Source organism: Erithacus rubecula (genome assembly GCF_903797595.1).
Source record: "Erithacus rubecula genome assembly, chromosome: 26".
Classification (NCBI taxonomy): Eukaryota; Metazoa; Chordata; class Aves; order Passeriformes; family Muscicapidae; genus Erithacus; species Erithacus rubecula.
Window position 1 is genome coordinate 2,417,052 of NC_136678.1, and position 27,775 is coordinate 2,444,826.

General features: G+C 46.1%; 1 protein-coding gene across 3 annotated transcripts; it reads left to right on the top strand.

Moving 5' to 3' along the window:
• Positions 1-203: 203 nt before the first annotated feature.
• On the top strand, positions 204-27,775 carry NGF (nerve growth factor; the record flags this gene model as incomplete). Of its 3 annotated transcripts, XM_079327350.1 has the most annotated exons (4): positions 204-717; positions 22,780-22,907; positions 26,393-27,059; positions 27,590-27,775. In XM_079327350.1, exons 3-4 carry the CDS (start codon positions 26,404-26,406, stop codon positions 27,648-27,650), a joined length of 717 nt encoding a protein of 238 aa, XP_079183476.1. In that variant the 5' UTR covers positions 204-717; positions 22,780-22,907; positions 26,393-26,403. The 3 variants fall into 3 exon arrangements, with proteins under 3 accessions (XP_079183476.1, XP_079183475.1, XP_079183477.1); XM_079327349.1 differs by lacking the exon at positions 27,590-27,775 and having other exon boundaries at positions 26,393-27,120; XM_079327351.1 differs by lacking the exons at positions 22,780-22,907; positions 27,590-27,775 and having other exon boundaries at positions 26,393-27,120.

The window sequence follows — 27,775 nt, forward strand, 5'->3', positions numbered from 1 at the left end:
TAAACACAGAATATTTCGTTTGGAAGGATTCTTATATAATCCTTTCCTCTGCCTCGAGTCAGGGTCAAATATTTCTTTGCTACTCTCAACCAGTGCTTGGCTGACCCCAGTTAAAGCCAGCTGATAATGGGGACTGCACAGTTTTTGCAGGGAGCCCGGTCCACTCCTTCCCCAGTTAACCATTGCTGTTCCTACAGGTTCATTTCCACACTCCCGAGATGAGCAGAGAGCTCTGGGGATGATTTTCTAAAGGAGCTGGGAGTTCCACTCGGGGATCTTTAAATGGAGGGCAAGGATTAGGATGCAGAGTGCAAAGGCTGAGGACAAAACCCCCCTCGCCGAGGGGCTCAGTCGCTGCCAGCGGCACCGCGGAGCCGCAGGGCTCAGTGCGCGCTCGGCGAGCGCACTCCCACTCGCAGCCGCGCTTTGAAACTTTCACTGCACATCTGTGCATCCCTGCCTGCGCTCGGCAGCGAGCCAAGGGCTGAATTCCTGCGAGCCCGTGCAGCTCCCACACGTCCACAGCGCTAGGACCCAGAGGGAGCCGGCTCGCCGTGAATCAGAGCGGAGCCCCGAGCGCTGAATGAGGCTGCGGCGGCAGCGGCGATGTGAATGGCTCTGCGGGCTGGGCAGAGCGGCCGAGCAGAGCGCTGCACCGCGGCCAGGACAGCGCCAGGGCAGCGCCGAGACCCCGGCCCGCAGCGCCCGGGCGGAGAGGTGAGAGCGCGGCGCGGCACGGAGCGGGAGCGGCACCGGGAACGGCACGGGAACGGGAGCGGGATCGAGAGGGGCACCGGGATCGGGACCGGGATGGGATAGGGATAGGGAGCGGCACCGGCACCGGCACCGGCACCGGGATCGGGATAGAGAGGGGGACCGGGATCAGGACCGGGATGGGATAGGGATAGGGAGCGGCACCGGCACCGGCACCGGCACCGGCACCGGGATCGGGATCGGGATAGAGAGTGGGACCGGGATCAGGACCGGGGTGGGATAGGGATAGGGAGCGGCACCGGCACCGGCACCGGCACCGGCACCGGCACCGGCACCGGGATCGGTATCGAGAGGGGGACCGGGATCAGGACCGGGGTGGGATAGGGATCGGGAGCGACATCGGGAGAGGCACCGGGAGCGGCACCGTATCGGGATCGGGAGGGGGACCGGGATCGGGACTGGGATAGGGATAGAGATAGGGAGCGGGAATGGGGTCGGGATGGGGGTCGGGATCGGGATCCGGATCGGCACCGGGGACCGGAATGGGGACCCGGACCGGCATCGGGATAGGAATAGGAATCGGCACCAGGATCAGGACCGAGATCGGGATAGGGATCGGCACCAGGATCGGGACCGGGATCGGGATAGGGATCGGGATATGAATCGGGATAGGGATAGGGAGCGGGATCGCGATCTCCACATGGCCCAGGTGCGGTGCCGAGCGCTGGGTCTGGCTCTGTGGAGGAGGCACACATGGGATGGATGGATGGATGGATGGATGGATGGATGGATGGATGGATGGATGGATGGATGGATGGATGGATGGATGGATGGATGGATGGACGGACCGATGGATGTCTGTGTCACACGGAGCGCTCGCTCCTTGCCTGCAGTGTGGTTTTGTGGAAGCAAAATTCTCAGCTGCTAAGGCAGGTTTGGCTGCACGCACATCTGGAAGGTGTTGGTGGGGCAGCTGTGGATAAGCTTAAGGCTTGAAAAACATCTTTAGCGAGAGCAGCTTAATCTCAGGGAAATGCAAGTGTGCTTGCTCCTTTTATCCAGGTATATGGGAACTTAGTTTTATTTGCATTCTACAGCAGTTACACCTATATGAAAATTCTTTACTGGCTTTGTTCTGAATATTGAGGCTTTCTTATTTCCTTTCTTTCCTCCCCCGTGATAATTCTACTCTGGATAAAACTCCTTTCTTTCCTTACTAATATAAATAAATAGGAATTCTGCTAAATCAAAGCTGACCCAAGGCAGGATCCTTTTAGCTGCAGACAGGGCAGTACTTCACTAGAGACCGTGTATCCTCTGGGATGTCCACTTGGAAAGGCTCACGACCTCCCTGCTGCCTGTGTGTAGTGACAGGATGGAGCTGACAACGTTTATTGATTTATAGTTGGTGATAACACTGTTTTAGCTGAGACACTGCTCACAGATAAAAACGGGGACCCCAGGCTGGGAGACAGAAGGAATTTGTGTGCTGAGAACAAAAAGTGTTTGTGCTTCGGTTCTTTCTTCACTTTAAATTCTCCTTATAAAGCTCAGGAAGTTTTAGAAAAACACCAAAAGTGAGCGTGCTTGTCAGGCTGGTTTTCCAAGTTGTCACAACTTGGAAGTTGCATTGTGACTGTTAGACGGATAATTTATGGATGTTTTCATGCATTAGAGTGTCAATAAAGTTTTTGGGGCACTTTTATTGCTAAGCCAAACTAAAATGTGACAATTATGTGCTATAAGACAGGGAGGGAGCTGACTTGTCTGTATATTCCTGTTTGTGGCACTTCTGAGCTCTTTCAGATATTGTGGAAATCAGGCTTTTAACCACCCCCCCTGCCAACTCTCATTTCAGGCAGTTTTGTCTGAAATTCAGAGGTTACAATATTTTCTGCACTTCCCCAAGAGGTTACAGGGATGGAACGAAGAATGAAATAGATTTGGAGAGTTCTCAAGTATGATAAGAAAAACTTGGCCTTTAAATTAATAATCGTAGATATGAATAATTTTAAAACAAATCTCTGCAAGGTCTGGAGAGGAGCCCTGAGAGATCTGTGCAGGATTTCACAGCTTGATCAGTCCCAGCCACTCACCAGGAGGGATCTGGCTCTCCCAACAAGGTGCTAAAGAAAGTAACCATGGCTGTATTTCCTCACCCTTGTAGCTGAGCAGTGCCCTATCAAAATCTGAAATTATCTTTTTTTCATTTAATGTCAGTGGAGAGTTACAATGCGTACAAGTATAGTTTTAATCCGTATGCTAAAAAAACAATTAAACTTCATAGGGTAACTGAGCAGCCTATGAAATACACAAGATATTAATTTTAAAAATCAGTTTAGAAAAATACCTAAAATTTCTATTCAGATTAGTGTTTTCAAGTGCAAAATAACTTTATTTAATGAGATGTCCAGAACAAGGGTCAAATAGAACACATTAAAAACTCATTTCAATCAATATAATAAATCCCATAAATTCTCCTACTGCTCTATGGTTTGGCCATATAAAGTTCCTTTAAGTACAGATTCTAATAATTTGTTTTCTGTTTCCTTATAAAATGCTTTTAGGACTAACAGAATATTGAATATGTACTAATTAGCATTACTGACTTATATTAAAGGCACGTGGAAAAAATACTGGTAATTTTAAGAAGTTAACATAAACCTTTGACTTCTTTTCATCTGTATTTTACAAACAAATCACTGATAAAGAAAAAAAAATAGATAAAGGGTGACTAAACCCCATGGTTTCATTCCAAAAGATTCAGTGCTCTAATAGCAACAGTCAGGGCTGGATTGGTGGGGTTAGAAATATTTGTCAATCCCAAATGTGAGGCCAATAAAAGCTGGGGAAACTCAACCCCTTCCAGCCCAGCTACAGCAACGCTGACCTCTGCTGGCAGCTGCTCGGGCAAGGGGTTTGTTAGACAGAAATATTGATTAAATCTCACCCTATTCCCTGAAAAATGGACAGCACCTCTTCCCACCAAATTTATCTCGTGCAATGAAAGAAAGAAAGAAATTTGTGCCAGGGCAGTGGAGTTTGGGAAGGGTGTGGGGAACCAGGAGCAGCTGGGGAGATGGGGAAAGGGCTCAGCCTGGAGAAAAGGGGGATCCGGGGGAATTTCTGGCTCTGCACAACCCCCTGACAGGAGGGGACAGGGACAGGAGGAGAAGAAGTGACCCCAAGTTGTGCCAGGGGAGGGGCAGGGTGGATATCATGGAAAATTTCTCCCCTGGAAGGGTTGCCAGATATTGGGACAGGCTGCTGGAGCCCCCAGCCCAGAGTGTTCAGATGTTCAGGTGCTGATGTGTTAACATGGGGATTCAATCTCCTCAGAGATCTTTTCCAACCCTAATGATCCCATGGTTCTGTGGAAGCAAAAGGCTCATGCACAATGCTCCTGCAGCTGCATTCCTGCCCTGGCCAGAAGGAAATTCTCCCTGTGCTGCCTCTGACCTGAGCAGGGTCACAGAGGCCAAGGCATTTAAGAACATTTCTCCAAGCAAAGCTCAGGGACAGATGTCCTGTGGGATGTGTTGTGGCTTTTTCTCTCCCCACAATGCCCTTTGTGCAGCCCCACAGAATTCATTAAATGTTTGTGTGCGTGTGGATGTGAATTTATACCAAAAATTATGTGGTCAAGCAAAGCAAGATCATTTTTGCTGTTGCCAAGACATCACTGTATCAACTACTGGGAGTATGTGCACTCTTGTCTGCGCAGTGCCACTAATATTAAAGCCTAAAAATACTAAATACTAAAATATTGGGGGAAACAAGATCTGAGACCCTCAATAAAACCCATCCCATCCCCAAATCCTGGGTACTGTTTGCAGTTCTGGTCACTGGTTACAAGGATAAAAGGAAAAAGTGAAACAAGAAAAGGTGCAGGATGATGAAAGCCTGGAACATTTTCTGTATTTAGAGAAACTACAGAGATTATGATTTCTAAGTCTGGAGCAGAGATGGCTGAGCAGGGGTGTGAGGGAGATATTTATAGTCACAGTTGTCCTTAGGTTGTTGAGAGGAAATGGCTGTTGTCAAAAATCCAGGAGCAGGAAATAAAACTGGCAGGTGGCAATGTGGAGGCAAAAAAAAGCAAGGTGGTTCCTCTGTCTGTGGAATTCTTCCCCACTGGATATTGCAGCTGACAGGGCTCAGGGAGCAATCAGGCACTCTGAGAGCAAAGCTGCTGCCATAAATCTGTGCCAGAAGGAGCTCAGGGTGGGAGAGCAGCCCAAGGAGATGATCCCCACTCCCCAGGCTGCAGGAGGCACAATCCCTGACCTGGCTCTGCTCTAGTTCCTTCTCCTTGCTGCTTCAGCTGTCAAATACTTGACCTGCCCCACCCCAAAAAAGGTGGCTGTGTAATATTTACTGTGGGTTGCCAGTTCATTGGTGAAAGAATGGCAATTCTGGCACAATGAAGAGGTAAAATAGCATCCTTCATTTTGGTTTTTGGTCAAGGAATAGGTCTAGGCCAGTGTTTGTGGATGTTACCACTATAGAAGGACATCAGTGATGAGATTTACAGTTCTTTATGCAAATCAGGTTCTGAGCAGGTTATGAGAGTGGAGAAAGGTCTGTGAATCCTGGGGCATCTTGTGAAATTCACTGAAATGGGAAAATTTTATCTCATCTCAATGTGGTCTTTATAAGGAGCTGGCATCTTATTTGAAATTTTTTATTTAGCTCAGATCTTTTCTAACAGCTTCCACTAAAAATATTATACACAAATAAATCTCAAGTAAGTAGCAGGGCAATGCCTCATTAATTGCACTGACCTCAGAGAACTGCAGCACCCTGAGAAATGCAGAGAAAGGCAATGCCAGCAGTGAGACCTGCATGCCAAGAGCCTGAGAGCATTGGCAGAGAGCTGGGGAGTCACCAAGGACACCCAGAGCAGTCCAGAGGCAGAACAGCTCCCAGGAGAGACATTTGGATCACACCAGGAGGAGAAAATGAGCAAAGTGCTGCTCAGTATTTGGAGCTGCACACAGCTGTTGCCCAGTGCAAGGAGAAATCAGGTCCTGAATACACACACACACCAACAGGCACGTTATCTGAACCCAAATGTCTGCAGCAGGAAGGCTGAAAAAAGGTTTGATGGCTTTTCTGCCACTTGCTGCCCATCCTTTGAGTTGTCCCAGGCCACTGAATGAAACACCTCTGGCTTCTCCTTAGCTTGGGGCAGCTGTGGATCCCCTTCCTTCTTTATTCCCTGAGCTCCTGCATTTCCAACAGAGCTTTGGGATTTCATGGCACAGTGGTACAGCATCAGATGACCCAAATCAGGGTGTGTCAGTCACACTGTCTGTGTGGCTGGGATTGGTTCTATCACATAAAATCCATGGCAGGGACACCTTCACTATCCCAGGCTGCTCCCAGCCCCATCCAGGCTGGTCTTGGATATTTCCAGGGGCAGCCACAGTTTTTCTGGGCACCCTGTGCCAGAGCCTCCCTCACAGGGAGGAATTTGTCCCCAATTTTCATCTAACTGTGCCCTCTCCAGTTCAAAGCCATTCCCCCCTGTCCTGTCTCGTGGCTGTGGCTTCCACATTTCACAGTGGAGTTTCCTGGCAGAAACTGAGAACTGGTGACAAAGCACCAAGGTGAGGACCTGCCTGGCCTGGGCTTCCCAACCAAACCCTGGCAAAATTCCCCTCTCAGAGTGACAGAAACCAAACCTGCAGTGACCAGACCATGTGAGGTAGTTCAAGACTTGTTTTATTCCAGGGTTTTCTAAAAGTGAACATCAACACAGACCATAAGCTGGTTCCAAAAAGTTTTTTTCTTATTTATCTTCCTGGCTCCAAAATCCAATTTCCTGTCCCTGTGGGGTCCATAACAATATGTTAATAAAAGATCAAATTCTGCTGCCATTGACTCATTAGGAATCAAAATCCCCACTGACGTCAGTGGGAAAAGATTCAAGCACAAAGACAGACAAAAATCAAAGGTAAAACAAGTTCTTTGATTTTGTTTTGGGCCTTGGTTTATGTATTATTGACAAAATCATAGAATCATGGAATCATTAAGGTTGGGAAAAATCTCCAAGGTCATCAAGTCCAACCTCTGACGAACACCACTAAACCATAATCACCATTTATGTTGTGCAAATAGGAAGCTCCTCCAAGAATAAAATCAAAGAAGAAATGAATTAAATGAATGACTAATGCATAAAATGGTTCATAACTCAGGGCTTTGAACTGCTGTATTTTTGAGAAATGCTGTTCCCTTAAAGAGGATGCAGCAAAAATTACCTTAGTTCATTTACTTGTTAACTACCCCAGAAAATTATAAAGATTATACTGATTCTGACAGTTCTGACCTACAATGAGTAAATCAGCCCAGTATAAATACAGCTGGGAAGCAGATTATGTGTTTGATAACTTTCTATTTGCCAAGCATGGCTTTGCCAGGTGAAAAATTTTGATTTTTTTCCACTTCTTAATCACTTTGTATTTCCCCCTGTTGTATAGGTAGAAAGGTGGCACAAATTTTTTACTGGTCTGGTTCATTGCTTTACTTTGACTGTTTTATTTTGTTCCTGACACAACCATATGTGATCCAGGCTCTTTAAAAAAATTTAAAAAAAATTCTTCAGGATTTTTTTGTGATGGGGATTTGCCAGGCACCTCATTGCTACGTAATACTTTGATTATGACACATTTAAGAGCTCTGGCTCACAGAATACGTTTTTCTTTTTTGAAACATAGCTTTTATTATTTTTCTTTGATGACCTTATGTGCTGGATGAGTCAGGTATGAGAAAAGACCTGTGCTTGTTCACCAACAGCTTTGCCCTGTGGTGGATGACACAGCCTGCATTTTCCAAATGCATCATTTCCTGCCCATTATTCCATGATCCTTTTGGGATTCTCTGTGTCCCAGCACCAGACCAGCAAGGGGTTTGAGGTGGGTGCATTCCCACAGCCATACAATGTGTTGATGTGAATTATTATGCTCATCTTGCTCTTAGAATCCTCTGTTTGCCTCTGTCAGAGATAAGGAGCCCTTCACTTGGTCATTCTCCTGTACTCAGAGGGCATTAAAGGAATTAGCTGATTATTCTTGTTTCTGCTCAGTGTTAGCAATTTTATCCATTTCCCTCAGCAAAACTGATCACAGTCACTGTGCAGTTCTTACCTGGGAGGAGAAAGTGCATCAAGTGTGTCAAGAGAAATAAATAAGCACAGAACAAGCCACTGAGGCCAGGCTTGGGTTTATTTTCCAGGTCAAAAAATCTTGTCCATCCCTTCCCTCATTGCTGGGTGCAGTGGGAGGTGTCTCTGCCCATGGCAGGGGTGGGATGGGAGTTTTTTAAGTTTTAAGGTCCCTTCCCACCCAAACCATCCTGGGTTGGTGCTCTGTCATTCATATTCATATATTCATTTATTCATTTATTCATACATTTATATCCAGCATGTCAGTGCTCTGAACATCCAACATCCATGTTTTTGTTCTGCCTGGCTCCAAACACTCCCTGCCCCAGTCCCTCCTGCCAAACCTTCCTCCCATCATTTTCTCAGGCACAAGCTGTAAAGAGGAGAGTGCAAAGGGTCACTGCTCAGCCTCACATTCCAGGACACTTTATCTGTGCCAAAAGTGTGAGTTTCTGGTTTTGGCAAAGCCTCCAGAATCCAAAGCATCAGAGGGAGTTTGATCCATGAGCTCTGCCTGGGTGCACGTTCCTGGTGCTGGGAAGGGCTGCACTAGAGACCATTTCTTTCCTCTCTGTGTTCTGAGAGAGAAAAGTGTGTGGTCCTTTCCTTCTCATTTGAAAGCAAAGAAATTAGAAAACCATTCAATAACCTGCAGAATTTCTCCCCTTTGCTCAGCAGTTCAAATTTTTAGAAGAATTCAAATAATTGCAATTCAGTCTTCAGCACTTGCTCGTGCCATCACTTGAAAGAAAAAGGAAAAACTTTCTGTGAAAATAACACGTCTCCAGTGCCACAGGAAAACTGATGTGAAGTTTAAAGTTCAGATTTAAAGCTCATTTCTCTCCCTTTGAATTTGCAAAAGCTCATTTCCAAGTGACATGTATTTAAACTCTGGCACTGTGCACAGAAATGAAGTACACACCTAATCAGCAAAACTTCCCTCTGGTTTTCATTTTAAGCAGGCAAAAAAATGATCTTGTAAGGGTTAGACCTTGATTATTGCTTTGAACCTAATACTAATGCAAAGAAACTCCAGAGAAAAGTTGAAAGATGCAAAATTCAATCACAATAGGCTTCTTTAAAAAGATAGTTCAGTTAGAAATCTGCTAGACATATGTGATTTTAAAAAATAGAATAAAAAGCCAATTTTTTTTGTTAGACAATGTAAAATTGTCATGTATTCATCATCTGATGAAAATTGTAGCAAAAATAGGCAAATACCAAAGAAAAAAAACCTATTCTTATTGCCACAATTGTGTCAATAATCTGTGGAGTGCCACTTTTCAACAACATTTAATATTTTCATACTACAAATCACATCTGGCTACAAATGTCATTTTCTGTCTCCTCCCACTCCATCCTCATCCATATTTTCTTCCTCTCAGATCACAATAAAACTGCTTTTTTGTAACCACAATGATTCTTCCTGACAACTCATTCACCACACAAAGGCATTAACAAATAACACTGTAATAAATACAAGGTGCACAGCAAATATCCAGACAAGGAAAAAATGTGGTTACATATGGGGTTAAGTGTTATAATGACAGCTCATTTCAGATATATCAGGTTATTTGTACTAATTAATATTGGCACGATCCCTGTGAAAATTCAGATTTGGAATGGGAGTTTTCTGAAGGTTTTTTGTGAAGTCTGTGGCACCTGTGTTCATGTCCTGCTGCAGGAGTGATGGATTTTTAAGTGAAATACAAACCAGAATCATGATTATGTGGGGAAAAAGATTATTTATTACAGAGTCATTAAGGTTGGGAAAAAACCTCCGAGATTACCAAGTCCAACCTTTGATTGAACAGCACCTTAAATCATTTTGCACCCCCTGTTTGACCAGTGCCCCACACCAAAGGCCAAACCCACATCCCAGGAGGTCCCACCAGGACCTTCCTGGATCTCAGGCTGAAGGAGCAGAAGAAGCTCCAGGATCTGGAATTGTCCCCAGAGTCCTTGTGAAACCCAAACCCATTTGCAGGGAGAGAAAGGCTGGACAGAAAGGCTGAAAGGTTTAGGTGGGATATTGGGGAGGAACCCGGTGAGGATGGGGGGCTGGGATGGATTTCCAGCTGTGCCCAGGCCAGGCTGGATGGGGTTTGGAGCACTGGGACAGGGGAGGTGTTGGGGTTGGAGCTGGATCCCTTTAGGGTCCCTTCCAACCCAACCATTCCAGCATCCCATATTGATTCTCCCACCTGCCCTGCACCTCAGCCAGGTGAGGAAATGCTCAATCCAGCTGCAGGGTTTGCAGCCAGATGTTGTGGCTCCAGTCACTGGTGCCTACAGAAGCTACACCCCATGTGCCATTGCCCACAGTCACAGGAGGACTGCAGCTCATTAACTGTGACATCAAATCCAGCTGCTAATTGTGCCTGGAATCTCTGATATTACAATGGGATGGGAGAGCTTCACATGACAAATATCAAATATTCATCAAAGCAAGCAGTTGATAAAATTGTGCAACCATGTGCGTGCAGGGGGAAAAAGATGATTCACTTACAGATGTGCTGCTGATAAATTTTTCATGGCTGCACACAACCTGGGGCACATCAGCAGCCAGACAAATGTTTAAACACCACCGTTATTTTCCACTAGACAAACCCTTGCAAAAAAAAGTCTGACATTTCAGCTCCTCCTTGAAACAATTCCTGCAGGATGTAAGAAACAAAAGCCATAGAAATATCCTTTTGGGATTAATCCTCTAAACATAATGACTGAAAAGCCTACTGGCTTTACTCTAAAATACTGCAATTTTTGCTGCTAGTACTAAGAGCTGCAAAAAAGTTGGTATTATTTATCTTTCTAAAACCTTCTAAAAAGTTGTTTTAACTCCTGGAGGCTGCAAATATTTTGTCCCAGAGACAAGGCAGCACATTCAGAAGGAAGAAATGTGAGGGAGCAAGTGTCTGTTAATGTGTACATCACACTGTAACCTGCTGCAAGCCTGGGAAATGGAAAAAAAAAAGGCAACACTGGTGAAAAATCTTCAAATTATCGTAAAGAGCAAGTTTGCAGGAAGCAATTAACTGCCTGACTGGGAATATCCCTGCTTTTTATTTGATGTCAAACTCACGGGTGGTATTTTGAAACATTTGATTGAGCTCAGACAATTAGCCTTGATTATGGTTTGGCTTTTCCCTCGGAATAGGCTGATCCATAGGGAATGCCACTCATACCAGCACTGAGGCACTGAGGGTGACTCAGCTGATTAATCAGCTTTCTTTTCTCTATTAAGAAGCAAATCTTTGGCTTCCCCAGCTGCTGCAGTGATCACTATCGAGCTCGTGTTGTAACTCTCACAGCTTTGGTCACCCCTGACTCACATTCTGGGAGGAGGAAAGTCACCTGCAGCCCTGATCTGTCAGAGAATCCTGGAATTACAGAATCCCAAGGAGCAAAAAGCTCCTCTCATTCCACCCCTGCCATGCAGGGACACTTTTCAGGCTGCTCCAAGCCCTCCCCAGCTCAGTCCCTGCGGGACACAGCAATGATGCACCCAGGGATTTCTGCTCACCATGAAGTTTTTGGCATTTGCAGGAGAAATGTTCCCATTCCTGTTGCTTTCTGAGAGGGATTTGTCCCTAATTTTGAATCAACCATAATTCCCATGTTTATGGGTTCTGACAATTCCTTCCAGATAAGCAGGTACTGAATCCTCACCTGTATTGGGCCAAATAAATCTAATCACTTCCTTAGAACACAGCACAGATCTGTAGATGAGCCATTTTTTCCAATCCAAAAATTAGATAAATTTATTAACTAAGTTAATGGAAGAAAAAAAAAAAAGGCTACTTGTAAAAATCTTAAGTAAACACAGAACTTTTTTCTCTTTCTTTAATAGGTAAATGGCACAAAACACAGTCAGGGTACAGGCACACTGTGTAATCATGGCCATGAAATGCCTACAATGTAAATGGATTTAATGACAAAATTAAACAAATCTCAATTAAAAGCACAATGATTCCAGACAGGCAAAACCCATCACTCTCCCAGCTTCCCACTAAGTAGATCTGCAAGCATGGAAAGGTTGCCAGCTATGGGGAACAGTTTAGAAAGTTAATGACAGTACAAATGGGATTCACTGGAGACTGTAATCCTGGCTCTGTAAGCATTGCCAGAGGCCTGACATGAAGGAACAAGTACTATTTCAAGCAGACTGCAAAGCCAAGGCAAAGATTAACATCTGTCAGAATCAGCTACAGATGAGATTCTTATTGATCCTTGAATGTCACAAGAATTTAGAAGGGCTCAAAAGAACTTTAAAGAGCATACTCAAGTATCTGTGGATTTGGTTTGTAAATTTGAAGTACCTTTCCCATATTTCAGCTATTTTTTTTTTTTTTAAACAGCTGTGTGTGATGTATCTCAGTGCCACAAGAGCTATTTCTTCCAACTTAGTCACTGTCAAGCTTAGTCTTGCAGGAAAATCAGTGGCAGGGAGCAGTTCTGCTGCTGTTCCCAACCTCCAAGACAGAGCTTTTCGTGTTTGGACTGTGTTGCTGTGGATTTTGTTGCTGCCTCATCCCTATCTATCCCCACTAACAAGATTAAGGCTTTGCTCACATTCTTCTAATTAAAATGCTGTAATTCTGAGGAGAGATTCCACGTCTCCTTTTAGCAGGGTAATCAGTACATCTGTGAGTTCAAGTTACTATTTTTTAACATCAAAGCTTGCACAAAGATAGATCTCTTCCATGCAGGCCATGACTTTTATCCACACTGGTTTGAATAACTGCCTCCATTTTGTACTGGGACCAACATCATGTCCTACAAGGAAATAGAGCTGGGAATGCTCAGCCTGGAAGAGAGAAAGTTCCAGGGAGAGCTGAGGGACCATTCCAGGGGCTCTGAGAGAGATTTTGGGCAGCCTGGAGTGCCAGGACACAGGGAATGGCTTCCCACTGCCAGAGGGCAGGGTTAGGTAGGAAATTGGGAAGGAATTGTTCCTGGGAGGGTGGGGAAGCCCTGGCACAGGTGCCCCTGGATCCCTGGAAGTGCCCAGGTTGGACATTGGGGTTTGGAACACCCTGAGATAACGGAAGGTGTCCCTGCCAAAAAAAGGCTCCCTACAGCTTGTCCTGTCAGGAGCTCATGTGCATCTTTCTGCAGCTTTTTTAACTTGTTAAACTGGAAGAAGCATGATCTGAGTGTGTGCAGGGAAGGGAACAGAGCTGGGAAGGGGCTGGAGCAGCAGGAGAGGCTGAGGGAGCTGGGAAAGGGGCTCAGCCTGGAGAAATGGGGGATCAGAGGGAATTTCTGGTTCTGCACAACTCTCTGACAGGAGGGGACAGGGACAGGAGGAGAGGGAATGACCCCAAACTGTGCCAGGGGAAGATTGGATATTAGTGCAAATTTCTTCACTGAGGCATTTCCACAGGCTGCCCAGGGCAGTGGGGGAGTGCAATGCTTGGAAATGTTCAAATCCATGTGGATGTGGTGCTTGGAGACACAGTTTAGGGTGGACATGACAGTGCTGTGTTAATGATCTTAGAGATTTTTTCCCCACCTTAAAGATCCTGTGAACTCCAAGCTGCATTTCACTTACCAGGCACAGCCTGGAAATTTTATTTATGAAGTTTTTTAGTTCTTCTTTTTAGCTTCTCCTTGCCATATCACTCCACAGCTTTCAGAAGCCCCTCCTGCCTTCACTCCTCCCCGCTATTTTCTCTAAGCTTGTGACACAGAACTAAGAGACTTTGGTTTAATCAGATTCTGCAAGATTGTTTTGGTGAGTGTAGGTTGAGGAAACTCATTACAGCAGTTTAGTCCTGCCAGTCTAAGAGTTCCCATATCCAATCCACTGATTGTTCTCACTGTGGAAATGGAGAAAAGAAAGGTTCATATCTAATATAATAAAAGGTAGCAAGGAAAATAATAAACTGGTAAACACAGGAAGAGTAATCTTCTAATCCTGGCCTGCTTTTACAAGGATTCCCTAATTTCCAAGTCCACATAGCAGGGAAGTCAGTGAGCCCCACAGAAAGCTGAAGTGTGAGCAGTCCAAGGATGTCCAATGCCATCAGTGATGGCATTGTGCTGCAATTCAGGGATTCAGAGCTGCTCAGACTCAGATCAGGACCAAAGAGAGTTCTAGAAAATGTAGAAACACTCAAGGGCATGGTTTAAAGGGAAAAGAGGCATCTTTCCCATTATAATCTGCACTGTAGCAAAAAATGCTTTCAACCACCAGTTGATGCCAGAAATGTGAAGACCCTTCAAACGCTCCTCACACAAGTGAGTTGCCAAACTCAGATTTATAGGGGCTGCTGAGACTGCCAGGTCAGCCCAACTCCCTGTTTCCTGTTCTTAAGCAAAGGTTGCTGAACTTCATTTAAACTTCTCAGCGCTCAGCCTGTGCTGAAGCATTCCCACAGGACAGGGGCTGATCTTTGCTTCACAGACACTCTTCTGTTGAGCTGTGCTTTTGCACAGAGGGGCTGTGTGGCCAGGAGAGCTGCTCAAAGACACAGGGATTTATTCCAGAGACAGCTGCAGGCTCCCAGCAAGGGAGGATGTGCTGCATGCTGCTCCATCATTCTCTGTGTTACTCCCCCATCCTTCATCCTTGTGTGAGGCCAGCATATCCCAGAGCTCCCAGGCTCCAGAGCTTCAAGATCCAGACAAACAAACCCCTTCCCACATCGAAATGTCACCTTAAATTTCATTTCACCTTAAATGGCTGAGCAGGGAATAGAAAGCTGCAATGTTAAAAGATGCACAGCAGCTGCCTCCCGTCAGCCTCTGACACAGCACAAGGATGGAAACTCCTGCTCCCCATGGCTGGCTGGGCCTGTGCCCAGCAGCCCACAGAGCTCAGCTGAGATGTGGCCCCAGCTCACACGGCCCCAGCTCACACAGCAGGAGCAGATTGTTGAGCAGCAGCTGCCTGACACACTGGGGATGCTGAGAGTGCTGAAGGTTGGGCTGTGCTTCTCTGGCAGAGCTGGGATCCTCAGAGCACAGCAGTGAAGTAACCCCTAAATCAATCCCTGAAAACACAACTTGCATCAGTTTCTCTGAATATATATTGTGTTGCTGATGTACAGAATCCATCACATTTTGTTAGCAGCCTGCAGCTGTGAGTTAATGCAGCAATGAGTTAAAGCAATCCCACAGAAAGGAGTAAATACCTTCCCCAGCAGATGAAAGCTGAGGTGCTGGAGAGGTCCCAGGTGTGCTGCAGAGAAGATTGTGTGGGGCAGCAGCTGGAGCCAATGTGTGACAGGAGAAGGCAGATAAAGGAGTCAGAGAGCACGTGGAGCAGCACTTGGAGCTGGAGAGGAAACAAAACAGAGGATGTCAACACACAGGCATGACCAGGGCCACGAGTGAGAGAGCCAGAGAACAGATTTAGGGATGGCTGTCTCACTCTCCTGCTGCTTTTTAATCCATCCACTCCATAAAGAAAGGTGCAGAAAAGGGTTTTGGTAAAGAGAGAAGGAGCTGGTGCTCTCATGGATTACAAACACTGGCAAAACCACTCTTGTTTTTTCTACCACTTGAGGCATGCACACACTAAAATACAATGAACAAATAAGGACAGTGAGGCAAATAAAAGCATGTGAAGAAATAGGATCAGTTTCCCAAACATCCTGAACACTTGTGCTCTGCAGTGGTTTACTCTGCTGCCAAGGGATCAAAATTATCTCCCAGGCTGAACCCAGAAAAAAGGTACAGGGGGGAAAATGTGTCAACACACTTCCACAGAAAGAGCTTTAATCCTCAGTAAGTGCTGAGTACAGACACACAAAGTCTGAAAGGCCAGGGGTAAAAATTCCAGCAGCAGCACCTTTTCCAAGGCAGCTCCCATGGAAAACAATGCAGCACCTTGTCAGGGGAGCTGGAGCTGCAAGGTGAAATCCTTCCCTTTTTCTACTTGTGCTCAGATGAGCCACAGCATGAGGAGGAATATCTGAAAGGTCTAAGCAATTGTAAAATCCTCATGTTTTTCTTGGTGAACTACCCTAGGTATCAGCAGACTCCTAATTCTCCTGCAAGAACTACTTGTGCTTGCAGAGAACATTACAAGATGACACTGCAATCTGATAACTCAGTGTTTCTGTGGTTTACTTTGTTTTATTTGGTGGTGTTTCCAGATTTTTTGTGGAAATCTCTACCCTGTTTCTTAGGAGGTTTTACCCTCTCATTTCAAAACTACACCACATCTAAAAGGTTCCTGCTGTGCAGGGAAAGAAAACCCTTTTTCCCACCTCTTTGGGAACTAAATTTTTAAGCCACCAGCAAGTAGCAAAAAAAAAACTTCAAAGCTGAATTTTTCTTGCACCCAACTAAAGTATTTGCTTAGTTTGGATTTAACACTAAGATTGTTACTTAATATATTTTTATTATTATTATCTATTACTATATCAATATTTATGTAGATCTGCTTAGTTTAAATCCCACTTATTTCACATCTCTGTAGTGGAGTGATTAGGAATTCTAAAGAAATTGTTTTGTACTTAATTTCAAATGGGAAAGGCAGGTGAAGTACAAGGGTTTGAGCATTTGACCACATCTTTACAATCTGCAGAAAAAACTCAGGCTTTGCAATGAGGAGACAGACAAATATCTGCCCAAATCTTGGAGGTCACCTCATGTACAGCAGGGCACAAAACTTATGCCCAGTTGTCCAGAAAATATGGAAATATACTTCTCAAATGAACAGCACATGTCAAAGAATACAGAAATCAAACAGCTAAAGAGCAACAGCACAATTATTGATGTTTTTTGTGCACACAATTCACCTTGGGGTATGCTGGATTAAGAAGAATATTAATATTTTTCTATAGTCCAAAGCATTATGTCTGTGCCTTGTGGGTTACAATAAGAAGGGAACAGACTGGCTGTGACTGCTCTGGGGTCAAGACCCATTTCCAGCTGCAATAAAAATAAGGAATTTGATTTCTGAAGGTGTCATTTTAGGGGATTTTGTCATGATTTTCCTATTGTAATGCAAAGGAAATCATACGAGAGGGAATTCAATCCCTAAGAAGGCAGTTAAATTCTGTAGGTCTCATGAAAGTAAAAGAGATTTAAAAATGGGAAAGAATATCCTAGAAATTTAAAAAAAAAACCAAAAGGAGGTGGGCAATGGAGAAGAGGAACATTGCTACTGCTTGGCAAGAATCCTGTGTTATTCTTTGGGTTCTTCACAGGCTACAGAAGTAAATTCTGCTGCCCATAAGTGAGTGGGGAGGATCATTTTATTAAGTGTTTGTAAAAGCACTCGACATTTCTGGATGGAAAAAGGCACAAGCAAAGCAATATTCCATTCCAGTATTGACTGTATCTTCCCTATCTCAGCACTCTGAGTGAGCACAAGAGCACCTCCATGTCAGAAGATTTAATTTTGTAGATTTTTGTCTATATCCTTAAGGGGAAAAACAAAAAAAAATCCAACACATCAGTTTGAATTGCTCCAGCTACAGAACTTTTTATCAGGTGCAGCCAGGTCCTCAGTTCAGCAGAACAGAGGTTTTAAAGTTCTCTCCACTCTATCCTTTGCTGCATCCTTCTGTGCTCTCACTTGCCAAGCACAGACACCCTTCAGCTTCCCTTTGGAACTTCTCAGAATTCCTGCCCCATTAAAATATCCTTGAGTCATTTAAAATAGTTATAAACACACTGGGAGATTTGTACAAGATAAAATTCCTTTTGGATGTAAATAATTAATAGAAGGGGAAAGTCTGAGAAGTCATGGCCATAATTTATGGCTGCTCCTTGTCCTTACATAATGTTCTTTTCCAAAGTCATGATCCAGAGAAGCACTGAAGATGATGGACTCTACCTTTGGGAATCTGATCGTGACATCCCAGCTCATTTTTGTTTTCTACCTCATTTTTGGAGCCACCACATTGATGCCTTACTACAACACGTGCAATTGCTGAAAGTCACCCGTGCTCAAGTTCATTTGTGCAGTTGTAGAAAAGTGAAAAAGGAGAATATAAATGAAAATTATGAGCCTGAATAAAAACTAAATGCTAGCTAGCATTGCTGCTGGGATTCAGCTGGTTCTTATTAATCAGGGTTTGGAAAAGAATCAGGAGTTATATTCCCTTCTGAATAGCTGGAATAAGATCACTAGTTGGAAAGGTTTACTGGCCCTAAAGATATTGTATTTTTCTGCCTTAACTACTCTTGGCTGTAAGAGGGGATGTAACATCACAGTCTGACTGCCCTCATACTTTCTGTTCCCAGCTGAATTCCAGTTTGATTTTGGTAGTGTTGTGAAGTCTGAAATTCCAGTTCTTTCATTCCTGGTAATTTTGTGTTGGAAACCTCAGGGCCAAATATAGCAAGACAATGATTCCTAAATTTAAATCCATTTGGGGAAGGTGTAGAGGGGAGAAAGGCAGGCCATGCTCCAGCCTCAGGAAGGTCTTTGGACTCCCTGTTTTAAGCAGCAATAGGGAATGAGTCCTGCTGTGTTTGGACAGGGCTTTAGGAGCAGCAATCCTGTGCTGGCTGCCAGCTGGGCAGGAGGGAGGCATCCAGCTTTATATGGATTTATCCCATTTATCCTGCAGTAGTTTTCCTGTCAGTTAGTGCCTGAGATCTTTAGTCACTCCTTGGTGCCTATGAATTAGGATATATGAAACCCTGGAGTCCTATAAAATATATATATCCAGCTCCAAGGCGACATGGAAAGTTCCAAAGCAATCATCACATGTCAATCACTGATTGCAGGATTTGCTTTCTGGATAATATAGGGATGATATACAACCCTGGTATGCTTCAATAACTCACTCCTAGCCAGGATTTTTATTTCTAGCTCATTTAATTTACCAGCTTTATGCCATTGAGGTCATTGACTTCAGGAGAATCACATTCACATGCTCCTCCAAAAGCTGTTTTCTGTCATTTGTTTTCAGATTTGACACTAGCTTTGTAAGTGATGTGCTTCCCTTCACTTTACTTAAAGAGATTTTTATCTTGACAGAGACAATTTCTTTATCTTTTATTTAACAGCAGTCAGTTTGGTTTTGTTATCTGCACAGGATAAAGCTTTGTGCCCTGTCAGGGTGGCTCTGTGCATGTTTAACACTCACCAAGAGCCAATCTGTCACAGCCAGAGCTGCATCCTGCCACAAGCCCTTGCTGCTAGGGCCACCCTGACCTAAGTCCATGGGGTTTTTCCCAAAGGAATCACATTTCAGATGGCTGTTGATGCCTCTGGGCTCCCATGAGCATGTTCTACAGGCAAGAGCATCATGATGCCAAACTCTATAAAACAAAATTGAGAAGCAAAACAAGTGGTTATATTCTTAGGAGTTTTGATTTTATCACTGAGGAGTTTTAGAGTGAGCTTTGTAAAGGTGAGCAGTGCCTGTCCTGTGTCCCCAGCCCTGTCCCCTCCTGTCAGAAGCCCCAGGCTGGGTCTCTCCCAGCAGGTGGCCTCAGCACCAAATGCTCAGAGGGAATGGACTGTCAATGAAGGTGATGGGAAATACACTGAATTTCCTCACTTTGGGCTCCTCTGCTGAGACACCAGCCAGTGAAATATTGATGTACTGGTTCAGGATGAAAGAAGGGAATTAAATGAGGCCCTTACAAATAAGCCATTTCCATTACTTGTACCCCAATAAACACAGAATAAACCTTAAGGAGTGTTTTCCAAAGCCTCACTGGTTTGGATTTGGTGCATCCCCAGCACACAGAACCACAGCATGGTTTGGGCTGGAAGGGACCTCAAGGATCATCTGCCACAGGCAGGGAATATCCCACTCTCCCAGGCTGCTCCAAGCCCATCCAAGTGGCCTTGAGCACCTCCAGGGATGGGTTGAGGCTCATGGTGCAATTCCCCCCTAAGCACCCCAAATTCCCAGAGGCTCAGTGGGCTCTGAACCAGCCCTGTCATTGTCTCTACCTGGCTGAGGCTGAGTCAGAGCTCTGGAGGCAGGTGCTGGGTGCACATCCCCATGCTGAGGAGGATCACAGTGACACCAGGCTCCTGCTCCAGGGCAGCATTTTTCTCAGTCTACTGCTCTCCCTAGAAATCCTCAAAGGAACATTTCAGTGCTGGAGGCACTTGGGAAAAAAAAAAAAAAAAAGGAAAAGAAAAGAAAAAAAAAAACCAAAAAAAGGAAGTGTATGAGACACAGGTAGCTTCCAGCTGGCTTCCAGCACCCATAAATCTCTTATTTACAGGCTGAGTCACTGCAGATATAATGGAGGAATGAAATGTTGGGTCCATTAGAGATTCCCATTTTCTTGCTCATCAGCTAAGATCAAGGGAAAGCTGAGCCTCTGACACTGCTCTTAGTCATAGTGGCTTCAGGATTCCCTTCAAGGCCTCCCAGAGCTCTGAAGTCTTTTCCCTGAGTTGCTGCTGCTAAGTTTTAATTCATATAACTTGTATAGCTGTGAAAATGTTTCCATGAGAGATGTGCCAGAAGCACCTTCTCTTTACCAGCAACTTCAGCAGCAGCTGCCTCCCCCATTTCTCTCTCACTACCAGAAGCAATGAGACAAAACTAATTCACTACTTGTTGCTTATTTTGGTGACCTCCATGATCCCACTTGCTGCACTGACAGCCAAGCAGTTCTGTTTATTTTTTGCACATCCCTAAAATATGCCAACAACTTCAAGAATGACAGAAAACAGCATTCCAAATTGTATCATGCCTTAGACTACAACATTCTATGCTTATGTTTATTGACTGTGTTTGTTTTTATTTAGAAAATAATTTACTTGCTGTGTTTGACTGAGCCAAATGAGCATTAATTTATCTTTTTTTAGGAGCTGCTTTAATGGCATCTGGTCAATGTGCAGTGAGAATGCTGCACTGACTGCTGTTCTTATTGGAAGCAATTAATTTAGTAAATTTATTAAATTTTCTTTCCTGATAACTTTCCAGGCAACATTCCCTGTTTGTCCATTTTGTCCTCGGATCCTGTGGGTAATTTTAATGAAAAGTGAATTCCCTAAACTTGTTTTGTTCTGCACTTTTTGCACTGAAAGCAAAGAGCTTTTCAAGACACAGAACCATTTGTTTTTTGGTGTGATCCATTTCCACACCCTCCAGAATTATGGAATTATGGAATCCCAGAATGGTTTGGGTTGGAAGGGACCTTAATTTTCATCCAGTTCCACCCCTGTGCCATGGCAGGGACACCTCCCACTGTCCCAGGCTGCTCCAATCCCCAGTGTCCAACCTGGACACTGCCAGGGATCCAGGGCAGCCACAGCTGCTCTGGCACCCTGTGCCCAAACCAGTCTGGGACTCTTTAATTCTCCTCTACATGTGCTGAGACTAAGAAATAATAATATTTAAGTGAGATTTTTTCACCACCATGTTTGTCATCCTGTATGCATGGAAATCCTGAAGAAAGACTCACTTCAGTAGGATATTTTATGAATGTCTGGGAGTGGTAGAATAGAGGAATAGTCTATGGATGCTGAATAACACTGCATCATTTACTGGATTCCACCACAGCCAGGAATCCGGGAAAAAGACAGTAAAAGAACTTAAAAAAAAAAAAAAGTCCTGCTGAAAATAAATGCTTTTGTGGTTAAAAACCAGCCAGTTGGAACTGAAACAGTGTTTTCTTAGGGTGGCAGAACAGTTGGAAAAGTTGTTGGATTATTTTTGGCAGTGGCCAGTGCATTATGGCTCTATCATTACTGGTACTCAACTCTCCAGAGTTCACTGAAAGGGTTATTACTTCACTAGTACATTCCTGCAAAAATACAGCATAGTGCATCTGTAGCATGAAAGCTTCTGGAACTCTGTGTGACCTTTCTGACACACTGGTGTGAGTGCAACCAGCTCAGCTCCCAAATTCTGCAACACCCAGGGGGAGCCTGAGCCACAGCCCCAGACAAATGCAGGGTGGCCAAAGCTCTGCACAAGCTTTGAGTGAGCTCATACCAGGGTGACTCCTGTGCCCTGCACTGATGGAAACAGGCTGGGGAGGTTTCAGCTGGGGGTTTAAACATCAAATGACTTGTACTTGGGTGTTGGTAAGAGCCAAACCCAGTGGCTGCCTCTGCTGGCAGCCAGTGCTGCTGTGGACAGACACTGTGCAGGTGGAAAGTGAGTCCAGTTCTTTGCTTTGGCATTAGCAGCTTGTTCTCCTGAGCAAATGCACTTCAGCCTGAATGCAGCAGGATTTTTGCAGTGCAGGAGTACCTTATCCAACCCCTATTTACCTTATCCAACCCCTACTTCTCTTATGAAATGGAGCAGATAAGCTATTGAATAATAAGATTAGTAAATTACTATTTCTATCCCTTTCAGTGCCATGAATTTGCAATCAGAAAATGTGTTTTGCTGAGAAGGTGTCAGTGTGCTGGATTTAATGGGTGAAGAAAATAATGGTTTTCCTTTAGCTGGGGTCTGTGTGTCCATTCACAATGTAGTGATTCAGACTGGAGCCATTGCTGCCCTTACAGCAGCAGCACAGCAAATATCTAAGTGTGTGCTTTTATGTGTCTGCAAGTTTTGTATCTTCAATTCTGCTCAAATATCAGCCATAATCAGATAATTGTCTGCCAATAAATGGCAATCTGTGCTTCTCCTCCTGAATTTAATTGTAACCAGATTTGCTTCCAAGAACAGATGTGGGGCTGTGAGCCCTGGCTGGAGCCTGCAGTGCCACAGGCATTGCTGTCCCTCAGGGCATCACTCCTGGCTTTGCTGAGCCTGGAAGGTGTCTGGGAGCAGTGGGAAGCACTGGATCAATAATCAAAGGTGCTGAGTAAAGGCAGATCTCCCTACAGATTTACAAATGTGCTGCTTTGCAGTCTGGAACTGCTTGATGGTGTGACAGGGAAAAGGCACAGCTCAGAAAGACAGGGGGGTTTGTCCCAGTGTCCTGCTGCCAGGGGGGGATGGCACTGAGAACACTGATTTGCTGGCTAATGACTGACACAAACCCTTCTGCCCCAGTGACCCAGGGCACAGGCAGCTGGCAGGAGCAGCAGGGCCCCATGGCAAGGAGCAGCCCAGCCCGGCTCAGCTCTGGGTGAAGTAAGGACCTTGCTGGGGGAGCAGTTCTTCGTGCAGTGCACTCAGAGGTAAGGCAGCTCTCTGCAGCCTGGAGCCAACCCTGGCCAGGCTCACGCTGCAGTGCAGCAGAGGAAGGGTTAATGACACTTGCCCAGCATAGAGGGGGAGTAGTACAGTGGTGTCACTGCCTGTGATAACCTTTGTGGCTCGACCCAGGGACCCCAGCTCTGGAGCTGGCACATCCCCTGAGAGCCCAGGTGCACGGGGCATCCACTGTGAACATCTGCAGAAAGCACCACAGAGGCTCTAATGGCTGATTATGGGACAGAGTTTGGGGAGAGAATCACAGAATCCCAAAATGGTTTGGGTTAGAAGGGACTACAAAGTTCATGCTGTTTTCCAACCCCCTGCTATGGGCAGGGACACCCCAAACTCCCCCAAATAATCTGTAAAATACCTCTCTGTGCTAGCAAAAGAGTCTCAACCCTCACAGCCCAAGGCACACCTACTCCTTAATGTTAACTTCTATGCCTGTATTGTCATCAAGCCAAGTTCACTTCTTAATGTGTCATTTTCTATTCTCCACTAATTCACTAATTGATAAAAAAATTCAATTTTGAATCTTCAGAAAAGATACCACATATCCAAAATACATTCTGTCTGTGTTTGGGCCACACTCCACATAATGATTTAGCACAAGGAGAGGAAATACAAGACAATTAAAGAAAAAAGGCAAGTAGGCATGGTCTTCTGCTTTTGTGTTAATGGATTTAAAGCAAAAATCTCAGCATGGGCAACACAAGAAGGGAGGTAAATGTAGCTGCATTTTAGAGCAGCAATCTTGTATAGCACAAAACCAGAACCAGCTCTTTGCTGACATTGCAGCATCTCTTTCCTATAGAAGGAAATAATAAAAAAAGGGTTTCTGCATACACACAATACACTGAGGCTGCTATTGGCATGGCTAAATTGTGCCTGGATTTTATTCTGCAAACCTTTTCCATTAACATTTCTGTCGGGAAAGCTGACTCTTGAGAGATGTAATGAAGCATCTGACTTTAATTTGGTTGTAGAACAAGGGGTTACTCTCTGGAGGGTGCAGAGCCAAGCTCTGAGCTACACCCAGCTCTGTTTCCTTATACAGAGGATGACGAGCGCTGCAGCACGAGCAGCACGTGGGAAAGCAGCAACCCTCAGCCTTGCTTTAAGCAAATTAAAGTGGCTTTGGAGCAGTAAGGATTTGCTCTGTGACAAACATTTGACTCTCCTTGTCATCATTTTGTCCCCAGTGCCTCTAGGCTAACAGCTGTACAGATAAGCTCACACTGATTTTGGCCTTTCTCTTCCTTCCTCCCCTCCAAGCTTCTCCTTCAGGCTCTGCTTCTCCACCCTCCTCAGTCCCCACCTTCACTTGTGTCTCCTCCTGGTTTGCTAAATGTTTGCTCAGCCCCTTACAAACCCTGCTGTTTATGTCATTTCAGCTCCTGTCCCAGATAAGACACACAAGATCCTGTGGGACATCTGAGGGTTGTTCTGCATTTTCCACAGGATTATGCTCTGGCAGAGCACCCTGGTCCAGTCCTTTAGTGCTGCTTGGGATTCTAATCTGAGAAAGCTCCACAGAGAGGGGGGAACTGCAACCAGAATTGACCCACACCCAGAAAAAACATTGAGACATTCTGGGAAATCACAGTGGAACTGCAGAGGCCCATTCCTCTGGTACAAAACCCTGTTTGTCCAGTGGCTTTGGGGCTCCCTGCCTGCTGGCCCAGCCAGGGCAGAGCTCGGGGCCAGATGAGACATGTCAGGAAAACAAGGGAAAGAGACGGGGAGGAGCCTCACCAAGCTTTTCTGTTTATACCCTGTCTCTGCTTATTAAGTCTTTACAGAGGAAATACAACGTCTGCCCTTCACTGCAATTCCAGAGAGTTTCTGAGTGTCTCTCATTCCCAACACGTGGCTGAATTAGTCAGCACATGGTCGTTGCCCAACCAGGTATTGCTGCTGCTGCTCTTCCAGCATGGAATGGGTCTTAGTAAAGGTTTAGACATTTGGCTTGCACTTTTCCACACCCAAACAGATGTGTCTGTCCTCTGGATTGAAGGAGGACCAGCCCTGGCACTGCATCTGCTCTGCAGCGACTTTTGGGGAGTCCTTGCTAGTGGCATTCTGAAAAAAACAGGTGTTTCCCTGCCAGAATTCCCAGTGCTTTGGCACAACAGCTTTAGCTGTGCTGTGTCGAAGATGCCAATGCAGAGGTAGCTTGGCACCCACAGTGCTCCTATATTTGCCCTTGAATGTGGAAAAATCCCATCTGCCCTTGTGACACTCATACCTGAGCTCTTGGAGGAAGGAGCCTGGGCTTCATCTGCCCTGACTCAGTGGTGTGGTGTGTCCTGAAAGGGCAGGTGGGAGAGCTGGCAGCTGCTGGAGGCTGCTGAGCACTGGGGCCACGTGGCAGGTGAGTGTGGCTGCTGAGGGGGTGATAATAGCAAGAGGTACTGGCTTGGTGGCCCCCAGTGCAGCCCCAAGGGCACCTCTGCAGACAAATTTAGAGAATGGACAGCTGCTTTAGCCAAGGCACTGCTTCTGCTTTCACTCCTCTGCAGCCAAGGGGCCGGCCCTGGCCAAAAAGGTTGCTGCAAAACTCACCAGAGATCTGACTCCTGGGAACATGCTGTCACCATATGGTCTCCACATTAATAACACCAAACAAGTGCTTCATAAACAGCGCTCTAACAACAAATACCAGAGGAATTAATAATAATCTAGCTATTATTTTCTAATGTTCTCGCTTTATTAAGAACACTGATGCTGTCTGAATGAGCTCTTCCGGAAGAACAACATCTGGCACTCACATGAATACCTGATGAAATCCGTATGATCTGGGGTATCTGACGAATTTATGACCAGAACAGCAGCAGTTTGTGCCCACCTGGCTCACAGTAACACTCAGTTCTAGGTTACCATGCAATGTCCATGCTGTTCCATGGTCTGACTGCAGTACCAGTGCCTTTCTCTCATTCCAGGTTACCATGCAATGCCCATGATGTTCTACACTCTGCAGTATCAGTGTCTTACTTTCATTCCAGGTTATCATGCAATGCCCATGATGTTCTACACTCTGCAGTATCAGTGTCTTTCTCTCATTCCAGGTTATCATGCAATGTCCATGCTGTTTCTACACTCTGGCTGTAGTAACAGTGACTTTCTCTCTCATTCTAGTTTATCATGCAATGTCCATGCTGTTCCACACTCTGCAGTATCAGTGCCTTTCTTTCATTCCAGGTTACCATGCAATGCCCATGCTGTTCTACAGTCTGCCTGCACTAACAGTGACTTTCTCTCTCATTTCAGGTTACCATGCAATGCCCATGCTGTTCCACACTCTGCACTAACAGTACCTTTCTTTCATTCAAGGTTATCATGCAATGCCCATGCTGTTCCACACTCTGCCTGCACTAACAGTGCCTTTCTCTCATTCCAGGTTATCTTGCAATGCCCATGCTGTTTCTACACTCTGCACTAACAGTGCCTTTCTCTCTCGTTCTAGGTCCTAACGTAATGCCCATGCTGTTCTACACTCTGACTGCAGCTTTTCTGATCGGCACACAGGCAGCTCCCAAGTCAGAGGACAATGCTCCGCTGGAGTTTCCTGCAGAACACTCTGTGCTCAGCTCCCGGAGCCCCCGGCCCCGCAGTGCCCAGGCGGCTCCGCACCCATCCCACGGCCGCGCCACGTGGAGCCCCGGCAGCACAGACGCCCTAAACGTCACCGTGGACCCCAAAATCTTTCGGAAGCGGCGTTTCCGTTCTCCCCGGGTGCTGTTCAGCACGCAGCCCCCGCCGCTGGCCGGGCAGGGCCGCACTTTGGGATTTCTCAGCGGCGCAGGGGGTCTCAACAGGACTGCCAGGAGCAGGAGGAGCACGCACCCCGTGCTGCACCGCGGGGAGTTCTCGGTGTGCGACAGCGTCAGCATGTGGGTTGGGGACAAAACCACGGCCACCGACATCAAGGGCAAGGAGGTGACGGTGCTGGGCGAGGTCAACATCAACAACAACGTCTTCAAGCAGTACTTTTTCGAGACCAAGTGCAGGGACCCCAAGCCGGTGTCGGGCGGGTGTCGCGGCATCGACGCCAAGCACTGGAACTCGTACTGCACCACCACGCACACCTTTGTCAAGGCCCTGACCATGGAGGGCAAGCAGGCGGCCTGGAGGTTCATCCGCATCGACACCGCCTGCGTCTGCGTGCTCAGCAGGAAGGCGGCACGGCCCTGACATGGAGGGCAAGCAGGCAGCCCGGCCCTGGCCATGGAGGGCAAGCAGGCAGCCTGGCCCTGGCCATGGAGGGCAAGCAGGCAGCCTGGCCCTGACATGGAGGGCAAGCAGGCAGCCCGGCCCTGGCCATGGAGGGCAAGCAGGCAGCCTGGGCCTGACATGGAGGGCAAGCAGGCAGCCTGGGCCTGACATGGAGGGCAAGCAGGTGGCCTGGGCCTGACATGGAGGGCAAGCAGGCAGCCTGGCTCTAACCATGGAGGGCAAGCAGGCAGCCCGGCCCTGGCCATGGAGGGCAAGCAGGCGGCCTGGCCCTGGCCATGGAGGGCAAGCAGGCAGCCTGGGCCTGGCCATGGAGGTCAAGCAGGCAGCCTGGGCCTGACATGGAGGGCAAGCAGGCAGCCTGGCCCTGGCCATGGAGGGCAAGCAGGCAGCCTGGGCCTGACATGGAGGGCAAGCAGGCAGCCTGGAGGTTCATCCTCATCGACACCGCCGGCGTCTGCGTGCTCAGCAGGAAGGCGGCCCGGCCCTGAGCCCGCGCCCTCCGACCCCCCTACCTCAGCCTGTAAATTATTTTAAGTTATAAAGGACTGCATGGTGTATTTATAGTTTATACAGTACGGAAAGAACCGCGTTATTTATTAAACTCTTTTGGAAA